The sequence below is a fragment of the Pleurodeles waltl genome, chromosome 9 (genome assembly GCF_031143425.1).
Source record: "Pleurodeles waltl isolate 20211129_DDA chromosome 9, aPleWal1.hap1.20221129, whole genome shotgun sequence".
In the NCBI taxonomy this organism is placed as follows: domain Eukaryota; kingdom Metazoa; phylum Chordata; class Amphibia; order Caudata; family Salamandridae; genus Pleurodeles; species Pleurodeles waltl.
In genome coordinates this window covers 1,148,250,052-1,148,273,110 of record NC_090448.1, presented here as the reverse complement: position 1 = coordinate 1,148,273,110, position 23,059 = coordinate 1,148,250,052, and the positions used below count along the sequence as shown (strand labels likewise).

At 52.4% G+C, this 23,059-nt stretch overlaps 1 protein-coding gene and 1 long non-coding RNA gene across 2 annotated transcripts in view; one reads left to right on the top strand and one right to left on the bottom strand.

Annotated features, from left to right (window-relative positions):
- Window positions 1-21,123, bottom strand: part of GALNT16 (polypeptide N-acetylgalactosaminyltransferase 16) — a 386,127-nt gene extending 365,004 nt beyond the window's left edge. Inside the window, exon 1 of the mRNA XM_069208972.1 lies at window positions 20,009-21,123. Coding sequence (XP_069065073.1) covers window positions 20,009-20,188 — 180 coding nt within the window. The 5' untranslated portion in view covers window positions 20,189-21,123. The remainder of the gene's footprint in view (window positions 1-20,008) is intronic.
- LOC138260459 (uncharacterized) overlaps window positions 1-23,059 on the top strand; it is a 442,993-nt gene that overhangs the window by 339,913 nt on the left and 80,021 nt on the right. The gene's annotated exons all lie outside the window — the stretch shown is intronic.

The window sequence follows — 23,059 nt, the reverse complement described above, 5'->3', positions numbered from 1 at the left end:
CACATTCCCCCAGGAGATTCCCACAATCCCTGGGCAGCAGTTACTGCCCCCAGCACTACCAACTCCCAAAACTAGCCTTTGCCCACCCCAGAGGATGGACGCGGGCGACTTTCAGCAGACCAGATTCCACATTATTCCAGAGTCCTTCTCCGGGATTTGGGGCTGCGATGAGGAACGCCCTGGGATCAAGAGACCATGTCAGATCCCCTGGAAAATCTACAGCCCTGTACGTTTCTGTGCATTCAAAGTCATTGATGAGGCCATGAAACCTTGTATAGTTAGTCCCAGAAATGGAAGGTGTGACCATTTCCAGGAGCGAATAGAAAAGAATACTCCCAAAACCCCCGGGTGCGTAGAAGAAAGGATGTCTCCCTAGGAGAAAGAGTTAAATGTGCAAATACTCACTTTCAGCGTGCATCAGGAGGCAGATGGTCTGGCTTGTCCACAATTCTCCCGAGTACGGAGAAGGGAGTCATTGTAAAAGTCTAGGAGAACTTCCTGGGATCTTTGTAAGTCCTGTGAAAGTCAGACATTTTCTCCAAGACTATTCCTCAATTATTTCTCACTTATTGGTATTTTTACCAGGATTTGTCAGTCGTGCCTAAGGTTATTAAGGAATGGTTTAACAAAATACTGCTCTGATGAGGTGGAAAATAAAAGAACAAGGATTATTACCTGTGAGATGGTTTCATGGGTTAAACACTCACTGCTAACACCGGCTGCTGATTTAGCTTTCCACCTAGTGGGGCTTGAACATGGAGTATCAATACACTGGGTAGTAGTAACAGTTGTATTTACAGTACTTGAGGATGGTAGAAGTGTGGCTTCAGTTGATACATAAAAACCTCATTAGTTACTAGTCAATGCAAAATGTTATAGCTTTTAAAAGAAAAAAAATAAAGTCCCACCCAATTCCATCTACTGTAGATCAACTACTGACACGCAATTGTTCAGGTCGGTCGTGTGCGTAGCAAGGTCCCCAGTAAAAGCCAACTGCTCACAAACTCAGAGTTACGCATATATTATGCAAAACAGAAAGAAGAACTATGGGTAATATCTCTAGGATGGATCTGCCGCACTTGGCATGCGCCCCCTCCCCTAGAAGAATCCTATTGAAATGCGGCATTATCTAGAGTTTCCAAATGTCCTCGGGACATTACTTTAAGTAAATGGCAATGAGTGTGAGGTGATATTAAAAACGAAGTTTAAGAAAAGGAATTTCAAAGAAAGGACCAGGTGGGGTACAGAAGCTGCATCTTTCCCGCCGCCGCGGAGAAGTAGAAACCACGGCATGGGTCATGGAAGGGTGTGGGGTCCACGGTGTTTATCACACTCAGAAGCATCCAAGGTGGCTCCTGGGCAGCTCCTTCAGAGGAGACCAGAAAAGGCTCAGAGACCAGCCTCTTCAATCAAAGAGCACTTTTAGAAGCAGTATGAAGCACGTTCACAGACATGAGAGACCGCTTTTAGAAGCAATTGGAAACACTCTTACAGAGAATGAGAGAGTGCTTATAGAACGAGTAGGAAGCACTTTTGCATGGAATGAGAGAGCGCTTTTAAATAGAACTTGGAGCACTCTTACAGGGATTGTGAACATGCTTTTAGGAGGAACAGGAAGCACTTTTACAGGGAACAAGTGGTTGCTTTTAGGAGGAACAGGAAGCACTTTTGTGGAGAATGGGAGGCAGCTTTTAGAAGCAATATGAAACACTCTTACAGGGAACAAGAGACAGCTTTTAGAAGCAATATGAATCACTCTTACAGGGAACAAGAGACAGCTTTTAGAAGCAATATGAAATACTCTTAATGGGAACAAGAGACAGCTTTTAGAAGCAAGTGGAAATACTATTACAGGGAACAAGAGACAGCTTTTAGAAGCAATATGAAACACTCTTAATGGGAACAAGAGACAGCTTTTAGAAGCAAGTGGAAATACTCTTACAGGGAACAAGGGAGTGCTTTTAGAAGCAATTGGAAATACTCTTACAGGAAACAAGAGACTGCTTTTAGAAGCAATTGGAAATACTCTTAGAGGGAACAAGAGTGCTTTATGAAGGAATAGGAAGCACTTTTACATGGAATGAGAGTGCTTTTAGAAGGAATATGAAGCACTTTTATGGGGAATGGGAGACTGCTTTTAGAAGAAATGGGAAGCTCTTTCACAGGGAACAAGAGACTGCTGTTAGATGGAATACGAAGCACTCGTACAGGGAGCAAGAGAGTCCTTTTAGAAGGTATAGGAAGCACTTTTATAAGGAACAAGAGTGCTTTTAGAGGGGATAGAGAGCGCTCTTACATAGAACCAGAGAGTGCTTTTAAAGTGAATAGTGAGCACTCTCAGGGAACAAGAGAGTGCTTTTAGAAGCAATTGGAAATACTCTTACAGGAAACAAGAGACTGCTTTTAGAAGCAATTGGAAATACTCTTAGAGGGAACAAGAGTGCTTTATGAAGGAATAGGAAGCACTTTTACATGGAATGAGAGTGCTTTTAGAAGGAATATGAAGCACTTTTATGGGGAATGGGAGACTGCTTTTAGAAGAAATGGGAAGCACTTTCACAGGGAACAAGAGACTGCTGTTAGATGGAACACGAAGCACTGGTACAGGGAGCAAGAGAGTCCTTTTAGAAGGTATAGGAAGCACTTTTACAAGGAACAAGAGAGTGCTTTTAGAGGGGATAGAGAGCGCTCTTACATAGAACCAGAGAGTGCTTTTAAAGTGAATAGTGAGCACTCTCAGGGAACAAGAGTGCTTTTAGAGGGAAGAGGAAGACCAATTACAGCGATCCAAAGAGTGATTTTAGAAGGAACACGACGCATTTGTACAGGGAACGAGAGCGCTTTTAGAGGAAACAGAAAGCACTCTTACAGGAAAAGAGTGAGTGTTTTTATCAGACGGTGCGTTGGAGGAATCTCCCGTTTTTTTTTTCTGGAATGGGAGAAGGCATTTTGGGAGAGCAAGAGATATTGTAGTGCCGGAGAGCACTTTAAGAGAGCGCCAGGCAGTGCTTACAGGGCTTGTTAGGAGTGATTTTAAAAAGACTCGAGAAGCACTTTAAAGGGAATCAGGGGGTTGTCAAATCAATACTTGCACAGAGCAGTGAAGTCTGGCGCCCCAGATGCAGCAAGGCTTACATCAGGTGGGCACTGGGCACCCAGCCCAGCGGAAAACGTGCACCTGCTGTTCTGCAAACAAGTGCTGCAAGCCCAGAGGAGCTCTTCGGGCAGTGCCTGCTAGGCAGAGCCAGGATGGCACCCATTCCTGTTTCCTAATTTTTAACCAGCAGTGTTATTTCATTGTGCACGGTATACTCAGATAGGAGATTCAGCTCCTAGTAAATGCCAAACGCAAAGTGTCATCACGAGGGCTACAGACACATTTTAAGTGGCTCAAACAGATTATCACATGATCGATGTATCATACATGATTTAAGAGGCTTAGAGTATAAACATGGCCTTTGGGAAAGATTCTGAGGCTGCAGCATTTCTACATAATTATGGATTCACCACGCTTGCCATATATTCCACTGTTTACCGTATAATTTTCATATTTCAACAAAAAAATGTTGCCGGCTCAATTGGACCAAATATTACTTACAAGAAGTGCTCACTGGCCGGCGGAGTGGCAGAGCCTTGGCAGAGATTGGTCAACGCTCAGTCCAGTTTGCAATGTTCAGATATTAACCTGGTACTAATGAGGTGAGGATTCTGCCCAGACAGTGTAAAATGTGTTAAAAGTTATCATATGGAGAAGTAATAATAACAAAATGTGCCCATGACGCTGCGTAATGTGCCTTTTCTTGCAGGATAATTGAGTTAACGCTGCATCGTACTTTGGACGTCCAGTTCCAGCAAAAAGGACAAAAGGGGTCAGATGTGCACAAAGGGGCCTTGTCCAGCACAATCCTAGCACAGCCTGAGCTCATCACAGTGAACGACGACAGAGCAACGTGGGCCAGGCTGGCGAGACCCCCCCCACCCCCCACTCAAAGACCAGGAACTGGTTCAAACTCTGTCAGAAGGAGCACAGCTGGATCAGGGACCCTTCCAGGCGTGAGCGCGCTCGGTCAGGAGTGTGAGGAGCAACTGAAGTGAAGGAGGGCGGTTCCACATAGTGCGCACAACAAACCTACGGGGCTTACGGGGAACGTGCGCCTTAAGTGTTCGCAAGGCACAGGAGGAGCTAGATAAAGGTAAAGAACATCCCCCAGAGGAGGGAGGGATGGGCCGAAGACCACAGAGTGCACAGGGCTGTCCCAGGCTTGTAATGTAGCGCACCGAGGCCAGGTGAACCAGCGCACCCAGGCCAGGTGAACCAGCGCACCCAGGCCCGGTGAACCAGCGCACCCAGGCCCGGTGAACCAGCGCACCCAGGCCCGGTGAACCAGCGCACCCAGGCCCGGTGAACCAGCGCACCCAGGCCCGGTGAACCAGCGCACCCAGGCCCGGTGAACCAGCGCACCCAGGCCCGGTGAACCAGCGCACCCAGGCCAGGTGAACCAGAGCACCCAGGCCAGGTGAACCAGAGCACCCAGGCCAGGTGAACCAGAGCACCCAGGCCAGGTGAACCAGAGCACCGAGGCCAGGTGAACCAGAGCACCCAGGCCAGGTGAACCAGCGCACCCAGGCCAGGTGAACCAGCGCACCCAGGCCCGGTGAACCAGCGCACCCAGGCCCGGTGAACCAGCGCACCCAGGCCAGGTGAACCAGCGCACCCAGGCCAGGTGAACCAGAGCACCCAGGCCAGGTGAACCAGAGCACCCAGGCCAGGTGAACCAGAGCACCCAGGCCAGGTGAACCAGAGCACCGAGGCCAGGTGAACCAGAGCACCCAGGCCAGGTGAACCAGCGCACCCAGGCCAGGTGAACCAGCGCACCCAGGCCCGGTGAACCAGCGCACCCAGGCCCGGTGAACCAGCGCACCCAGGCCAGGTGAACCAGCGCACCCAGGCCAGGTGAACCAGAGCACCCAGGCCAGGTGAACCAGAGCACCCAGGCCAGGTGAACCAGCGCACCCAGGCCAGGTGAACGTGAACCGGCGCACCCAGGCCAGGTGAACGTGAACCGGCGCACCCAGGCCAGGTGAACGTTAACCGGCGCACCCAGGCCAGGTGAACCGGCGCACCCAGGCCAGGTGAACGTGAACCAGAGCACCCAGGCCAGGTGAACTAGCGCACTGAGACCAGGTGAACCAGCGCACCCAGGCCAGGTGAACCGGCGCACCCAGGCCAGGTGAACCGGCGCACCCAGGCCAGGTGAACCGGCGCACCCAGGCAAGGTGAACCGGCGCACCCAGGCCCGGTGAACCGGCGCACCCAGGCCCGGTGAACCGGCGCACCCAGGCCCGGTGAACCGGCGCACCCAGGCCAGGTGAACCGGCGCACCCAGGCCAGGTGAACCGGCGCACCCAGGCCAGGTGAACCGGCGCACCCAGGCCCGGTGAACCGGCGCACCCAGGCCCGGTGAACCGGCGCACCCAGGCCAGGTGAACTAGCGCAACCAGGTGAACCAGAGCACCCAGGCCAGGTGAACCAGCGCACCCAGGCCAGGTGAACCAGAGCACCCAGGCCAGGTGAACGTGAACCAGAGCACCCAGGCCAGGTGAACGTGAACCAGAGCACCCAGGCCAGGTGAACCAGCGCACCCAGGCCAGGAGAACCGGCGCACCGAGACCAGGTGAACCGGCGCACCCAGGCCAGGTGAACCGGCGCACCCAGGCCAGGTGAACCGGCGCACCCAGGCCAGGTGAACCGGCGCACCCAGGCCAGGTGAACCGGCGCACCCAGGCCAGGTGAACCGGCGCACCCAGGCCAGGTGAACCAGCGCACCCAGGCCAGGTGAACCAGCGCACCCAGGCCAGGTGAACGTGAACCAGAGCACCCAGGCCAGGTGAACTAGCGCACTGAGACCAGGTGAACCGGCGCACCCAGGCCAGGTGAACCAGCGCACCCAGGCCCGGTGAACCGGCGCACCCAGGCCCGGTGAACCGGCGCACCCAGGCCCGGTGAACCGGCGCACCCAGGCCCGGTGAACCGGCGCACCCAGGCCCGGTGAACCGGCGCACCCAGGCCAGGTGAACCAGAGCACCCAGGCCCGGTGAACCAGCGCACCCAGGCCCGGTGAACCAGCGCACCCAGGCCAGGTGAACCAGCGCACCCAGGCCAGGTGAACCAGAGCACCCAGGCCAGGTGAACCAGAGCACCCAGGCCAGGTGAACCAGAGCACCCAGGCCAGGTGAACCAGAGCACCCAGGCCAGGTGAACCAGAGCACCCAGGCCAGGTGAACCAGCGCACCCAGGCCAGGTGAACCAGCGCACCCAGGCCCGGTGAACCAGCGCACCCAGGCCCGGTGAACCAGCGCACCCAGGCCAGGTGAACCAGCGCACCCAGGCCAGGTGAACCAGAGCACCCAGGCCAGGTGAACCAGCGCACCCAGGCCAGGTGAACGTGAACCGGCGCACCCAGGCCAGGTGAACGTGAACCGGCGCACCCAGGCCAGGTGAACGTTAACCGGCGCACCCAGGCCAGGTGAACCGGCGCACCCAGGCCAGGTGAACGTGAACCAGAGCACCCAGGCCAGGTGAACTAGCGCACTGAGACCAGGTGAACCGGCGCACCCAGGCCAGGTGAACCGGCGCACCCAGGCCAGGTGAACCGGCGCACCCAGGCCAGGTGAACCGGCGCACCCAGGCCCGGTGAACCGGCGCACCCAGGCCCGGTGAACCGGCGCACCCAGGCCCGGTGAACCGGCGCACCCAGGCCAGGTGAACCGGCGCACCCAGGCCAGGTGAACCGGCGCACCCAGGCCAGGTGAACCGGCGCACCCAGGCCCGGTGAACCGGCGCACCCAGGCCCGGTGAACCGGCGCACCCAGGCCAGGTGAACTAGCGCAACCAGGTGAACCAGAGCACCCAGGCCAGGTGAACCAGCGCACCCAGGCCAGGTGAACCAGAGCACCCAGGCCAGGTGAACGTGAACCAGAGCACCCAGGCCAGGTGAACGTGAACCAGAGCACCCAGGCCAGGTGAACCAGCGCACCCAGGCCAGGAGAACCGGCGCACCGAGACCAGGTGAACCGGCGCACCCAGGCCAGGTGAACCGGCGCACCCAGGCCAGGTGAACCGGCGCACCCAGGCCAGGTGAACCGGCGCACCCAGGCCAGGTGAACCGGCGCACCCAGGCCAGGTGAACCGGCGCACCCAGGCCAGGTGAACCAGCGCACCCAGGCCAGGTGAACCAGCGCACCCAGGCCAGGTGAACGTGAACCAGAGCACCCAGGCCAGGTGAACTAGCGCACTGAGACCAGGTGAACCGGCGCACCCAGGCCAGGTGAACCAGCGCACCCAGGCCCGGTGAACCGGCGCACCCAGGCCCGGTGAACCGGCGCACCCAGGCCCGGTGAACCGGCGCACCCAGGCCCGGTGAACCGGCGCACCCAGGCCCGGTGAACCGGCGCACCCAGGCCAGGTGAACCGGCGCACCCAGGCCAGGTGAACCGGCGCACCCAGGCCAGGTGAACCGGCGCACCCAGGCCCGGTGAACCGGCGCACCCAGGCCAGGTGAACTAGCGCAACCAGGTGAACCAGAGCACCCAGGCCAGGTGAACCAGCGCACCCAGGCCAGGTGAACTAGCGCAACCAGGTGAACCAGCGCACCCAGGCCAGGTGAACCAGCGCACCCAGGCCAGGTGAACTAGCACAACCAGGTGAACCAGAGCACCCAGGCCAGGTGAACCAGCGCACCCAGGCCAGGTGAACTAGCGCAACCAGGTGAACCAGCGAACCCAGGCCCGGTGAACCAGCGCACCCAGGCCCGGTGAACCAGCGCACCCAGGCCAGGTGAACTAGCGCACCCAGGCCAGGTGAACTAGCGCACCGAGACCAGGAGAACCAGCGCACCCAGGCCCGGTGAACCAGCGCACCCAGGCCAGGTGATCCAGCGCACCCAGGCCACGTGATCCAGCGCACCCAGGCCAGGTGAACCAGCGCACCCAGGCCAGGTGAACCAGCGCACCCAGGCCCGGTGAACCAGCGCACCCAGGCCCGGTGAACCAGCGCACCCAGGCCAGGTGATCCAGCGCACCCAGGCCAGGTGATCCAGCGCACCCAGGCCAGGTGATCCAGCGCACCCAGGCCAGGTGATCCAGCGCACCCAGGCCAGGTGATCCAGCGCACCCAGACCACGTGATCCAGCGCACCCGGACCACGTGATCCAGCGCACCCGGACCACGTGATCCAGCGATCCCAGGTCCGGTGAACTAGCGCATCCAAATCAACTGAACTAGTGCAACCAGATCCGGTGATCCAGCGCACCCAGACCACGTGATCCAGCGCACCCAAATCACCTGAACTAGCGCAACCAGGCCAGGAGTACAGCCCATGGGAACTAGCGCACCCAAAACATGGGAACTGCCGCACCCAGACATTGTGAACTAGCGCACCCAGACATTGTGAACTAGCGCACCCAGACATTGGGGACTGGCGCACCCAGACATTGGGGACTGGCGCACCCAGACATTGGGGACTGGCGCACCCAGACATTGGGGACTGGCGCACCCAGACATTGGGGACTGGCGCACCCAGACCATGGGGACTGGCGCACCCAGACATTGTGAACTAGCGCACCCAGACATTGTGAACTAGCGCACCAAGACATTGTGAACTAGCGCACCCAGACATTGTGAACTAGTACTCCTAGACCATGTAAACTAGGCACCCAGTCCTTGGGAACTAGCGCACCCAGACCAAGTGAACTAGCGCACCCAGACCACGTGATCCAGCGCACCAAAATCACCTGAACTAGCGCAACCAGGCCAGGAGTACAGCCCATGGGAACTAGCGCACCCAAAACATGGGAACTGCCGCACCCAGACATTGTGAACTAGCGCACCCAGACATTGTGAACTAGCGCACCCAGACATTGTGAACTGGCGCACCCAGACCATGGGGACTGGCGCACCCAGACATTGTGAACTAGCGCACCCAGACATTGTGAACTAGCGCACCCAGACCATGGGGACTGGCGCACCCAGACATTGTGAACTAGCGCACCCAGACATTGTGAACTAGCGCACCCAGACATTGTGAACTAGTACTCCTAGACCATGTAAACTAGGCACCCAGTCCTTGGGAACTAGCGCACCCAGACCAAGTGAACTAGCGCACCCAGACCACGTGATCCAGCGCACCCAAATCACCTGAACTAGCGCAACCAGGCCAGGAGTACAGCCCATGGGAACTAGCGCACCCAAAACATGGGAACTGCAGCACCCAGACATTGTGAACTAGCGCACCCAGACATTGTGAACTGGCGCACCCAGACATTGTGAACTGGCGCACCCAGACATTGTGAACTGGCGCACCCAGACATTGTGAACTGGCGCACCCAGACATTGTGAACTAGCGCACCCAGACTTTGTGAACTAGTACTCCTAGACCATGTAAACTAGCGCACCCAGACCATGTAAACTAGCGCACCCAGACCATGGGGACCAGTACACCTAGACCATGTCAACTAGTACTCCTAGACCATGTAAGCTAGATCGCCCCCAGCCCATGGGAACTGGCGCCCCCAGCCCATGGGAACTGGCGCCCCCAGCCCATGGGAACTGGCGCCCCCAGACCATGGGAACTGGCGACCCCAGACCATGGGAACTGGCGCACCCAGACCATGGGAACTGGCGCACCCAGACCATGGGAACTGGCGCACCCAGACCATGGGAACTGGCGCACCCAGACCATGGGAACTGGCGCACCCAGACCGTGGGAACCAGTGCACCAGACCGTGTGAACTAGCGCCCCCAGTTCATGGGAAGTGGCGCACCCAGACCATGGGGACTAGACTAGCGCACCCAGACCATGGGGACTAGTCTAGCGCACCCAGACCATGGGGACTAGTCTAGCGCACCCAGACCATGGGGACTAGTCTAGCGCACCCAGACCATGGGGACTAGTCTAGCGCACCCAGACCATGGGGACTAGTCTAGCGCACCCAGACCATGGGGACTAGTCTAGCGCACCCAGACCATGGGGACCGCATGGGGACTGAACTAGCGCACCCAGACCATGGGGACTGAACTAGTGCACCCAGACCATGGGGACTCGCGCACCCAGACCCCAGGGACTAGCGCACCCAGACCATGCGGACTCGCGCACCCAGACCCCAGAGACTAGCGCACCCAGTCCCCAGAGACTAGCGCACCCAGATCATGAGAACTAGCGCATTCAGACTGCTCAGGCGGATGGGGGTTTTCCATATTGAGATGCGCCGGTTCATTAGTCTTTCACTGGGGTAATGCAGGTTTCGTGTAGGACCGCGCAATGGATCGGATGGTGTCTGGTGATCACTCCTCGGCGAGGCGCCCCCAATCCGCCACACCCAAAGACCACTCCTGCACTTGGAAGGGATACTGGTGGGTCTCAGCACAGATTGTGTTGTCTTCTAAGGGCTGTCCTCTAGGGCAGAGTCACCGGGTAAGAGAGGGAGTACACTGAGTACAGACGGAGTACAGAGGGAGTACACTGAGTACAGTAGGAGTACAGAGGGAGTACGGAGGGAGTACAACCGTACTTCTCGTTCGGAAGTCGGAGATAGTTTTGATTCGGACATTTGAAGTCAGGGATATGGCAAACATGAGGCGTGCCGCAAAATACATGAATGTTGAATCACAATATTTTTTCAGTCTGAGTTTCGAGGCCAGCCCCCTGCCATGTCTGCGAGGAAGGAAAACACATGTCATCCCAAACTGGAATATCAGGCGCGTAACTATTTGGCGAGGACCGGAGCATTCTGTCCCACAGCGAGAGGACAGAGCCCACCTGGCCCAGGTGAGGCTGGAAACCTGCACAGGAGGTGTTGTGTAGGCAAGGGACAAACATTTAACATGTCTTTTAGAACAGGGCATGTGAGGGGCATTGCCAGAGGGAAACTAGGCAGACAGCAGCTGGGGCGGTGCCCGGTAATCTCACTCAACGTCTCCATCAGAGAATTACAGGCAGGGAACAGTATTTTACCTTTGTCACCCAATCAGTCCATAACACATCTAGGAATGTAGGGATCAGTGACCTTTGTCACCCTATCAGTCCAAAGCACACCCAGGAAAGCAGGGATCAGTGACCATTGTCTCCCTATCAGTCCATTCCAAACCGAGGAATGCAGGGTTCAGTGACCTTTGTCTCCCTATCAGTCCATTTCAAACCGAGGAATGCAGGGTTCAGTAATGTAAAACACCTCTACCTTTATCACCTGAACAGTCCATATCACCCCTAGAAATGCAGGGTGCAGTGACCTTTGTCTCCCTATCAGTCCAAATCACATCTAGAAATTCAGGGTTCAGTGACCTTTGTCTCCCTATCAGTCCATATCAAACCGAGGAATGCAGGGTTCAGTGACCATTGTCTCCCTATCAGTCCATTTCAAACCGAGGAATGCAGGGTTCAGTGACCTTTGTCACCCTATCAGTCCACATCACCCCTAGGAATGCAGGGTTCAGTGACCTTTGTCTCCCTATCAGTCCATATCAAACCGAGGAAAGCGGGGATCAGAAACCTTTGTCTCCCTATCAGTCCATTTCAAACCGAGGAATGCAGGGTTCAGTGAAGTAAAATACCTCTACCTTTATCACCCTATCAGTCCATATCCCACCTAGGAATGCAGGGTTCAGAGACATAAACCAGCTCTACCTTTATCACACTATCAGTCCATATCACCCCTAGGAATGCAGGGTTCAGTGACCTTCGTCACCCTATCAGTCCAAATCACATCTAGGAACGCAGGGTTCAGTGACCTTTGTCACCTAATCAGTCCATATCAAACCGAGGAATACAGGGTTCAGTGACGTGAAACACCTATACCTTTATCACCCTATCAGTTCATATCACCCCTAGGAATGCAGGGTTCAGTGACAAAAAACATATCTACCTTTGTCACCCAACCAGTCTATATAAAACCTAGGAATGCAGGGTTCAGTGACCTTTATCACACTATCAGTCCATACCACCCCTAGGAATGCAGGGTTCAGTGACCTTTTTCACCCTATCAGTCCATATCACCCCTAGGAATGCAGGGTTCAGTGGCCTTTGTCTCCCTATCAGTCCAAATCACATCTAGAAATGCAGGGTTCAGTGACCTTTGTCACCCTATCAGTCCAAATCACACCTAGGAATGCAGGGTTCAGGGACCTTTGTCATTCTATCAGTCCATATCAAACCGAGGAAAGCAGGGATCAGAATCCTTTGTCTCCATATCAGTCCATTTGAAACCGAGGAATGCAGGGTTCAGTGACGTAAAACACCTCTACCTTTATCACCCTAACTGTCCATATCACCCCTACGAATGCGGGGTTCAGTGACATAAACCATCTCTACCTTTGTCACCCAACCAGTCCATATAAAACCTAGGAATGCAGGGTTCAGTGACCTTTGTCACCCTATCAGGCCATATCACCCGTAGGAATGCAGGGTTCAGTGACCTTTGTCACCCTATCAGTCCATATCGCACCTAGGAATGCAGGGTGCAGGGACATAAACCAGCTCTACCTTTATCACCCAACCAGTCCATATAAAACCTAGGAATGCAGGGTTCAGTGACCTTTGTCACCCTATCAGTCCAAATCACATCTAGGAACGCAGGGTTCAGTGACCATTGTCTCCCTATCAGTCCATATCAAACCGAGGAATGCAGGGTTCAGTGACCGTTGTCACCCTATCAGTCCACATCACCCCCAGGAATGCAGAGTTCAGTGACCTCCGTCACCCCATCAATCCATAACAACCTAGGAATGCAGGGCTCAGTGACCTTTGTCACCCTATCAGTCCATTTCAAACCTAGGAATGCAGGGTTCAGTGACGTAAACCATTTCTACCATTGTCACTCTATCAGGCCATATCACCCCTAGGAATGCAGAGTTCAGTGACCTCTGTCACCCCATCAGTCCATAACAACCTAGGAATGCAGGGTTCAGTGACCTCTGTCACCCCTTCTGTCCATAACCTAGGAATGCAGGGTTCAGTGACCTCTGTCACCCCTTCAGTCCATAACCTAGGAATGCAGAGTTCGGTGACCTCTGTCACCCCATCAGTCCATAACAACCTAGGAATGCAGGGTTCAGTGACCTCCGTCACCCCTTCAGTCCATAACAACCTAGGAATGCAGGGTTCAGTGGCCTTTTTACACTCTGCATCGCTAGGTATCATGTGGGCTGATCAGGTGACAGAGTTATATGCAAAGAATGAAAGCAGTCCTGAATCCAGAGCAAACTGCGGAGTCTCGGCGCCAGTAAAGCACAGAACCAGGAGTGGCTGGTCGTGAAAAGCTGATCATGAGTTATGGCACAGTAAATATAAAACAACAGACTGCAAAATTCTGGATTAGTTGGACTGAAGGGGAACCACACGTTTCACATCCACATCCGAACCACCTCTATGAACTGGGATAACACGAGCTTCTAACAGCTGAGAAAGCACCCCACAATCATGAAGAAGAGATGTGAGCACCTCCTAAAGGAAAAAGGAAAATGAAACATCAGGTTACCCAATCCTTGCTACCCCAAGACCTAAAACACTAAGCACTGACAAAGCCAATGTGCCTGGCCTTAACAAATCTGAGTGTTGTTTGCAAGCATATGCAATAGAAAGCAAAAGTTTAAAAGTTAATAAAAAGAAATTATAAATACAAATGAAATTAGAAACTAGGCCACAAATCCTGGCACTGGAGTGCACTACTTTTTAGGCGGATGTCTAAGAGAGCCAATGCCAAGTGGGCTGAGCCTTGCTGTGTGCTGTGGTAGGTGAAACTAAATGTGAATGACAGTTTAACAGTCCAATGAGTGAAGAGAGCTGAGCCAAAGCTCCTCTGGGGAAGTATACATGTATGGATATTTATTTAGGATTATGTAAATACGTGAGGCTTGCTATAAAGATAAAGCTTCCTCTACGCCAGACCTGCACATTTACAAATGACTGGGAATCCCAAAGAGAGAAGCAAAGGAAATGCTGCAAGCCACTACACATAAACAGACCACGGAAGAACAGTAACTCACTGTGCAGAATCCCTACCAATCACAGACTAATAACGTCCAACCACAGAAGCAGAGTCCACATAATAGAGATCGAAAAGGGGCAACAAGGAGAGACCCGGAAGGCAGAACAAACCCAAATATGACAACAGTGTGACCTGAACTCACTGGAACAGAGATGAATGTCCTCATACCCTGCCGCAGACACCAGAAGATCTGCACGTCTGTGGCATCAGCCACCGGAACTACAGGTCAGTGGCATCATCAGATACCAGACGATCTACATGTCTGTATCATCAGACAACAGAAGATGTACACGTTTGTAGTATCATAAGACACTAGGACATCTACACCTCTGTATCATCAGACACGAGGTCTACACATATGTGGCATCATCAGACACCAGACGATCTACAAGCCTGTATCATCAGACAACAGAAGATCTACATGTCTGTATCATCATCAGACACCGGATCTACAGGTCAGTGGCATCATCAGATACCAGACGATCTACATGCCTGTATCATCAGACAACAGAAGATGTACACGTTTGTAGTATCATCAGACACTAGGACATCTACACGTCTGTATCATCAGACACCAGATCTACACATCTGTGGCATCATCAGACACCAGACGATCTACATGTCTGTATCATCATCAGACACCGGATCTACAGGTCAGTGGCATCATCAGATACCAGACGATCTACATGCCTGTATCATCAGACAACAGAAGATGTACACGTTTGTAGTATCATCAGACACTAGGACATCTACACGTCTGTATCATCAGACACCAGATCTACACATCTGTGGCATCATCAGACACCAGACGATCTACATGTCTGTATCATCATCAGACACCGGATCTACAGGTCAGTGGCATCATCAGATACCAGACGATCTACATGCCTGTATCATCAGACAACAGAAGATGTACACGTTTGTAGTATCATCAGACACTAGGACATCTACACGTCTGTATCATCAGACACCAGATCTACACATCTGTGGCATCATCAGACACCAGACGATCTACATGTCTGTATCATCAGACACCAGAAGATCTACACGTCTGTGGCATCACCAGATTCCGGCAGGCCTGCACGTCTGTGACAACAGATCTACTCATCTGTGGCATCATCAGACACTAGAGACGATCTATATGTCTGTATCATCTGACACCAGAGGATCTACATGTCTGTATCACCAGACAACAGAAGTTCTACACGTCAGTGGCATCAGACACCAGATCTACACATCTGTAGCATTAGACACCAGAAGAGCTACGGTCTGTAGCATCATCAGACACCAGAGCCACACGTCAGTGGCATCATCAGACACCAGGCTCTCTACATGTCTGTATCATCAGACAACAGAAGATCTACACGTGTGTGGCATCAGACACCGGAAGGTCAACTTGTAACCCCAAACTACAGTGCTGGTGAACCTGCAGAGGGCCGCCGATGCTTGTAAAGCAATGAGTCCGGCAAATGGAGCAACACCGGGTGGCAGTGAATTATTTTACTCGGGATAAACAGCGACTTTATGGGGAAGCCAGGAGCATGTTCAGGCAAAATCATTGATTTTAGGGAAGTCAGAGAGAGAGGGAGAGAGTGTGTGTGTGTGTGGAAGAAACAGCAATCATGTTCCGAAAGAAAACGGTGCGAGAGTGAGCTGAAGGGGCAGGGAGTGGCTGTAATTGGATTAAAGAGGCCCGAGATGGCTTCACGATCACGCTGCCTCAGTATTCTGTGTGCGCACGTTTAATTGTAGCGGCCGCGTTTTTCATAGGAGAGCTTTGGGCACCGGCACGTTTTTAGTTACAAATTAAGCAATGGAGCCATCAGTCTTTTGAGAGAGAATGAATTATCTTCGGGGTGAATCTGGGAGCCAAGCAGGGGCAGATTGCAGCAGAGACGAACAGAAAGAGGTGCTTAGAAACGGTTGATGGTTTTATCTTGTGGCAGAGTTTTATAACAACATGGCGGTTACATCAGGACAGAGTGAGGTGTGCAGACGGGGGCCCTTATTTATACATATTTGTAAGTATTTGATTTAGCGTGAGGAGCTTAACGGCGCTTTACAGAGAGCGTCTGAAACTTGAGGTCTCTGCACAGAGCAGTACCGGATGCGGGGACTGATGGAAACGGAACATAATTCTGACAGTACCAATCAGCAAACTGCTGCTTTTCACGCAGGTGTATAATTGGAGGTATAAAGCAGTTTGTCTAGAATCACAAGGTTTCATGTTAAGTGTTGAAGCTGGGATTAGAACCCTGGTCAGCAGCATTCATATTCAACAACGTCTTCATGCAGAAATAAATAAATAAAGAGAAAAATCAAGCTAGAGCGATGTCTGGGAGAGGGAGCTGAGGGGACATCGATTGAAAGGGATACAGGGAGGAGAGGCAGTCGATAGGTAGAATGATGGGTCGGAAGGTGGATGAATTGGTGGGTGAACAGAGGGACATAGAGACAGGGAACGAGACCAGGTGGGTGCATCGATAGGTAGCTGGAGTGACGGACAGAGAGACCGACTGGATGGCTCAGAAGAGAGACAGATGGACGGGCGGCTGAGATACAGACCGACCGGGTGAAGTGATACGGAGAGGGAAAGGCAGGTTGAGTGATGGGTGGGTCAAGAAAGCTAGAGCGGATGGATGGATGGATGGATGGATGGTGGCTGACGGACTGACCTAGGTAGACAGGCAGATAAATCATCCCTATAGTGGCCTGAAAGCTCCAAAGAGACGGGTTATTTTAAAGTCCTTAACACACACTTGCATTGTTTGGGTGAGCCCGCCATCGAGGTGCCGGACACATGCTGACGTCACCAGAGCTACCTGGGCTCAGGAGATTTGGTAAAGTTTGTAATCCTAGAAAATTCCATTTTTACAGCAAGAGCTGCAGGCCCAGGTGCAGAGATGCCCTGCTCGCGGCTCCTTCTCCCTCCGTAAGGGGGGGGGGGGGGGGGGGGGGCTGTCCTCGATGTCTCGGAAATCAGCTGATTCCACAATGTTAAGAGTCAGCGAGCCTGTTCCTGCGCCCCGCCCCACAAGGACACCAATGCAGCCCTACAGTATAATAATCCGAGTGATGTTATCGATCTCCGAAGGATGAAAGGTGGATCAGCGCTGTGCCGCGGTATTTACAATTAGGAGATAACTGGTGACAGATCTTTAGACCTGGCGCTCACTCACCGCGCTATCTCAGCACACTCAGTCTGACGTCACCAGGACATGGCCAGGCTAAGTCGTCACGCATGACAGCGCTCAGTTCCCTGCTTTTTCCCCTCCTTGCTCCAGTGGGATCCTGAACAAACTAGCTGCCCATGCCTGGCCCTGGCAGGCACGGTCTGGCGCTTTGCCCTGTGGTGCTGAGAAACCCGGTGTCGGATCTCAGCTTCCCTGCTTGAATGAATTGTGTGACCCTATGCAAACCATCTTTTCTCACAGTGCTTTGGTCCGTTCGCGTCTCCGTGAAAAACCGAGGACGCTTGGAACAGTTTTCTTTGTGCAAGCGTGTACAAAGGATCGGGCTGGAAGGGGCTGAACATTCAGTTGTGCTGAGAGTCGCCTCAGCTCGGATTCTGCGCGCTCGTTCACCCGTTCGTCTGAAATGAAACAGCTGCTCCCCCCAGGGAGTTTTTTTCTGTTTTTTCCCCGCTTCTCGGTGATTGTGTGTCAGTGTTGTGCTCTCTGCTGCTCTTAGCCAGTCCTGAGATCACCTAAAAACACAAGCCTGACTGGCCGCACAAAAAGTGGGCTTTGGAAGTAAGCAAAAATAGCATGATGTCTGTGGATGCAAAATTAAAGAAAAACATGCTCTTTGAATGTCGAAGCCAAGTCTGCGCGGAGCACTGAAGACGCCCATAGTGCCGAGAAAATAATCGATTTCTCGAGCGCTGCTTGTGATCCGAGAGAGTATCTAGGCGCTTCGGGGTCCACTGGTTGAGTCAAAGAGCCAAGTATTTCATGAGTTTCAGAACTCACACACACATAGGACACAATGGGTAACAAGCACCATACATAAACCAAATTGGTATTCTTATTTTACTTGAAGCGCTTTAAAACATCACTAGCAAGCGCTATAAAAACATGTTTCAATACTATATGTCAGAAAAGTCATGTAATGTATATACTTTAAGTAAGTACTACAGCATGAAACGGAGACTATACCCGATCCTGAATGTTTGAAACCCTGCGGAGGAGCCCTTAAATAACACCCAAGTTCACAAGAAGAAACACCCTTTCCACGAGCTTTAGCGCCTACAGGTAGGTTAGTTCACTGCGCTACATACGAACCCAAAAGCACCCTGGGAGCTGTAGTCGTGACTCAGCAACTAGACCTAGTGCACCGAAGTACTAGGCTAGGATGATCGGGGAAAAGAACGACACAAAAAGACCAGGGAAGAAATATGGCGTGTCTGTGGCCGAAAGTCCCCCTGTAAATTGTAACCCAGTTGCGAACAGATTTCGTGGGGGCTCAGATATCGTCCTTACTTCTTGTTCAGGGAGACCCGTCCCCACCTCCCCGCGGCACCCCCACAAAAGAAGAGGTAAAACTTGCAGAGCCCGCGCCCTATATATTTAATAAGGGTTTCTACGATACTCGTTTTGCTTCCAAACTACCCTCTCAGAGAACAGCAGCCCCCCTAATCCATGTTTCCTCATCTGTTTGGCGCCTTTCGTTCATTGTACACGTTGTCATGGTTACCGGCAAGAACTCCCAAATATACACACAAAGAAATCAATGTCAGACGTGCACTCATGTCCTCCACGCCCACCCGCCATCGCCTGCCTACAGTTCACCATCGGCTGCCACCTTGACCTCGCATCTTTGGGGTTTATGGGGTAAAAAATGGGGCGGCCTGCGGCATCTCTCGGACACTCACAACACTGCCCCCACCTAGAAGACCAACCAGAACGAACACGATCTCAACGCGTCTTTACTCAGGCGTGATTAATTCATCCAGTACTATGTTTCCCATTGCATTCTGGTACTTGTAGTTCTGCATGTTCTCATTTTAAATGCAGGACTAAAGGAGCCCTCGCTCTCCGCCTCTCCACTCCATCAGAGTGCAGGCTCCATTTTAAGGACTGGAAACATCTCTGGTGGGGGGGGGGACAACAGGTCATCAAGAAGGTACTGTACAAATTACAAATGGAGCTAAATCCTGGTTCTGAGTGGGGGTGTTTACACGCACAGTCACCACAGTTTTACAGAAGACCAGAGTGTGGTTAGAGACATCCCCTCGAAGGGATTAGGAGTGCTCGAAAACATGCCCCCAAGGCCCCCCACTCCCCAATTAAGAATTGTCGTGTCTGAAAACACGCTCACCTAGGGGCTGGAAGCGCTTAGAAGCTGGTTTACCTTGGTATCATGAGTCGCTTTTCTTAGAAACATGCCCACCCCAGTATTAAAGATTGATGTTCTCAGAAATTCGGTCACCTAAGGTTTGGAAGCGCTTAGAATCTAGTTTACCTTGGCATCATGGGTAGCTTTTTTTTTTGTTACATGCTCACCACAATATAAAAGATTGATGTACTTGGAAGCATGCACACCCAAAGCTTGGAAGCGCTTAGAAACTAGCTCACTTCGGTACCATGGGTCGCTCTGCCCACGGATTAAGGAAGGGCAGTGATTGGAAACACGTCCATGACATTATCAAAGAAAGAATTGCTTAGAAACAAGCTCAGTTCTAACAGAGAGGCAAGGATGTCCCTAGAAACCGGCGAACACCCACTTTTAAGGACTGAATATGCTTTGAGACAAGTTGATTCCAGGACTGTTCGTGCTTAGACACCAAGTGCCAGGGATTGGGGGTGCTTACATGCACATACTCATCATGACTGGAGTGCTTAGAAACTCATTCACCTGCGTTATTAGGAGCTATATAGAAACCAGGTCCTTAATTCTAACACCCAGACCCCGGTTTAGGTATGTTCTGGGTGTGCAAGCCCCCAACCCCGTCGCCCCCATGTACTCACAATCAGCGGGAGGGTCCGGTCCTCACGGTGCGCCTCCAGCCGGGCCCCCGCGGACCGGGGACCGCCGCGGAGGGAGGCTGCAGGGGGCGGGGGCTTGTTGTCCTGCCACAAGTAGTAGAAAGTGCCTAGAATCCAGGCCACTGTGAGGATGGCGATAGCATTGGCTCGGATCCTCCTCATCTTCGGTGGGGCTGGAGGGTCCCAGGCGCGGGCTCACTCGGAGTCCTGGAGGAGGCAAAAAATGGGGGCAAAATCCTGGACTAGGCAGGGGGTGGGTGCAGACTGAAGGACGAGGCAAGACCCTGCACGAGGGAAGAAACAAGTCCAGAATCCTGGAGGTACCCGGCTCCTGGACTAGGAGGGTGGTGGGGGCAAAATCCTGGCAGGACGGTGATCTAGGCGCAGAATCCTGGATGAGGCGGGCGGGGGATGCAGGTTCATCGAGGGAGCAGAATCCTGAACACGGCAGGAGGTCGGTGCAGATTCTGACTGGGGCAGGAGGTGAGGGCAGAACCCTGGAGGTGGCAGTATCATGGACGGGGCAGGAGGTGGGCAGAGACTCCCGGATGCGGCAAGAGATGGGTGCCGAATTCTGGAAGACGCAGGTCCCTGCTGATGGAGAGCAGGGTACAAGGAAAGTCCCTCTGTGCCAGGCTGCTGGGTGATGGAAAAGAGGGAAGTCGGACCCTGGTGTGTGAGGGAGGAGGCAGCTTCCTGGGTGATGAAGAGGAAGCTGGATCTCGGTGTACCGGAGAGAGAAGGCAGTCTCGGTGATGGTGAGGGGGCGGGCAGATCCTGGTGAGAGAGAGGAGGCGGCCTCCTGGGTGATGGTGGAGAGGGAAGCCGGATCCTGGTGAGCCGGGAGCCTCAGTGATGTTGGAGGGAGGGGAGATCCTGGTGTGTGAGAGAGAAAACAGCCTCCCCGGTGATGGTGGGAGGGATCCTGGTGAGTGAGAGAGGATGGAGCCTCCTCGGTGATGGATAAACGCACCGGCTGTATATATTTTTCCCCGTGACTCCGCAGGCGGCGGATGAATTTGCTCCCCCGCCCCCCTCTCCGGCCGGCTCTTATAGACACAGCTGAGTTGCCTGTTTAAGCCCCATCTCCTCTCCTCCTGCTCAGTCCTGCAGAACAGCGGAAAATAGAGAAGGGGCGGGAGGGCTCCCTGGTCCTAGTGCCCCTCTGGCTGCCGGACACAGGACAGGGCACACCTTGCTGGCCAGGAAGGTCACCCCAGGGGCTGGAAAAGCCTGGGATTTACAGCCAGGCGGCAGGGCTGGTACAGGGTCATTCGCCTCTCACAAGTGAGCCTCAGACTGAAGGGTAAAATAATTGGGATACAGCAGAAGTGTCTATATATATATATATATATATATATATTTGTTTTCTTCCTATGGCACGTCACTGCCACCTTTTTGACCCCATGGGCACCTTTTTGACCCCATGCTGTGAGGGCGCCACACTTGGGCTTCACTTACTATCCTAATGCATCCTGGGACCTGAAGTCTTGGTTGCTTTCACTTCAATAATTGGTGCTAATGTGATGCACTATTACACAGTTTCTGTTCAGCACACATTTACCAAATGTTTGACCTCATACCACTTTTGGGTGCAGCGTGTGCGCTTGGTTGTGCATTTATCCATGGGGACCCAGTAGAGGTGCAACTAGACCCGTACTAGGGGCAGGTGTGTGTTGGAGGGGGTGGGGGGGGGGGGGGGGGGGGTTACTCTAATACTTCAAGCAATGGAGTCTGAGCTAATCCTTCAAACCGTTGCAAGTGGGCCTCTCCTCAGAAGCAACACAAGAAAATAGAGTGATAAATTGTGGATTTCAAACATATTGGACAAACCCAGTACTTTCAGAGCAAACATGGTTTTCTGGATTTGTCAATGTTTACAGGCTGACAGATCAATAAAGGAGGAATGAAATGAATGATGTAACAAGCAGCGTGTACAGATTTCAGTGTGAAGTGCATTACACCAGCTTTTATAAACTTATTTCAAGATCAAGACCCCATTTGCGAATGCCCGCACCATGCACTGCTAATAACCCCACATATTATATCAGACATGAATGACATCTTCTATGACATCATTGATAATATCACTGCAACATTTCCAATAAAATATGTGATGAGAAAACTGTGCATGGCGAGTGCACGAGTTATAGTTAGTTACCTTAGGTCACAAGTTAGAGTTTCTGATGAATTTCTATGGTTTTGGGTGTGTAAAATCTAGGATGCTTGCTTCCAGTTCAGGAAGGACCTGACCTAGCAGTTTGGGCTTGACTGTTCCTGTGGGGAGCAGGGTTAAGACTGATTTGCATGTGGCTGGGTCCAAACTGGGGTGATGCGGTGAGCAAAATCACAATGGATTAAACCCAGATCTGTGACTGGGGGGGTGAGTGTTTGAAAAGTTTCAGCACTCCGTCCATCATTTCATTTTGTGGTGTTGCTATGTGTGAAATCTAAACTAAACTATAACATCCCATTAACCTTTGGTTTGTAAATATATATATATATATATACACACAGCTGTCAATCTGAAAATCTGTCAACTGGGGGGCAAAACAACGTGGGTGCAAAAAAATAGTGATATTTCCATTTTAATTCCCACAAGAAGCAACAGATGAACGGAATTACACAAAAGCAGCATGGAAATAAAACTTGACCCAAGGAAGTAACTTGTTGATTAAGCTTTGGAGGATAGAAATATATGGACCATTAGTTCGCTGATTGTCACTAACATGGGTTCGCAAACCATCTGCAGACCCCAATAAAAAAAAAAAAATTAAATGCAGTTTGACAAACAGCTTTTTCTCCCATTGTCTATTTTGTGTCTGCAAACACAGCACTGGGTTTACCAATCCAAAGCTCGCCAATTGGCTGGCTGCGACTTGAACAAAAATATTGCAGTTGCCATTACAGGACACACGGATATTGTCACGGTAGCATGAAAAAAAATGAAGCGGTAAAATCTGCAAGTTTTTCTCCTTCCTCTCGGCCTCAAGCTCCTCCTTTGTTCCCCTGCTCCTCCTGCGTTGACTTCTC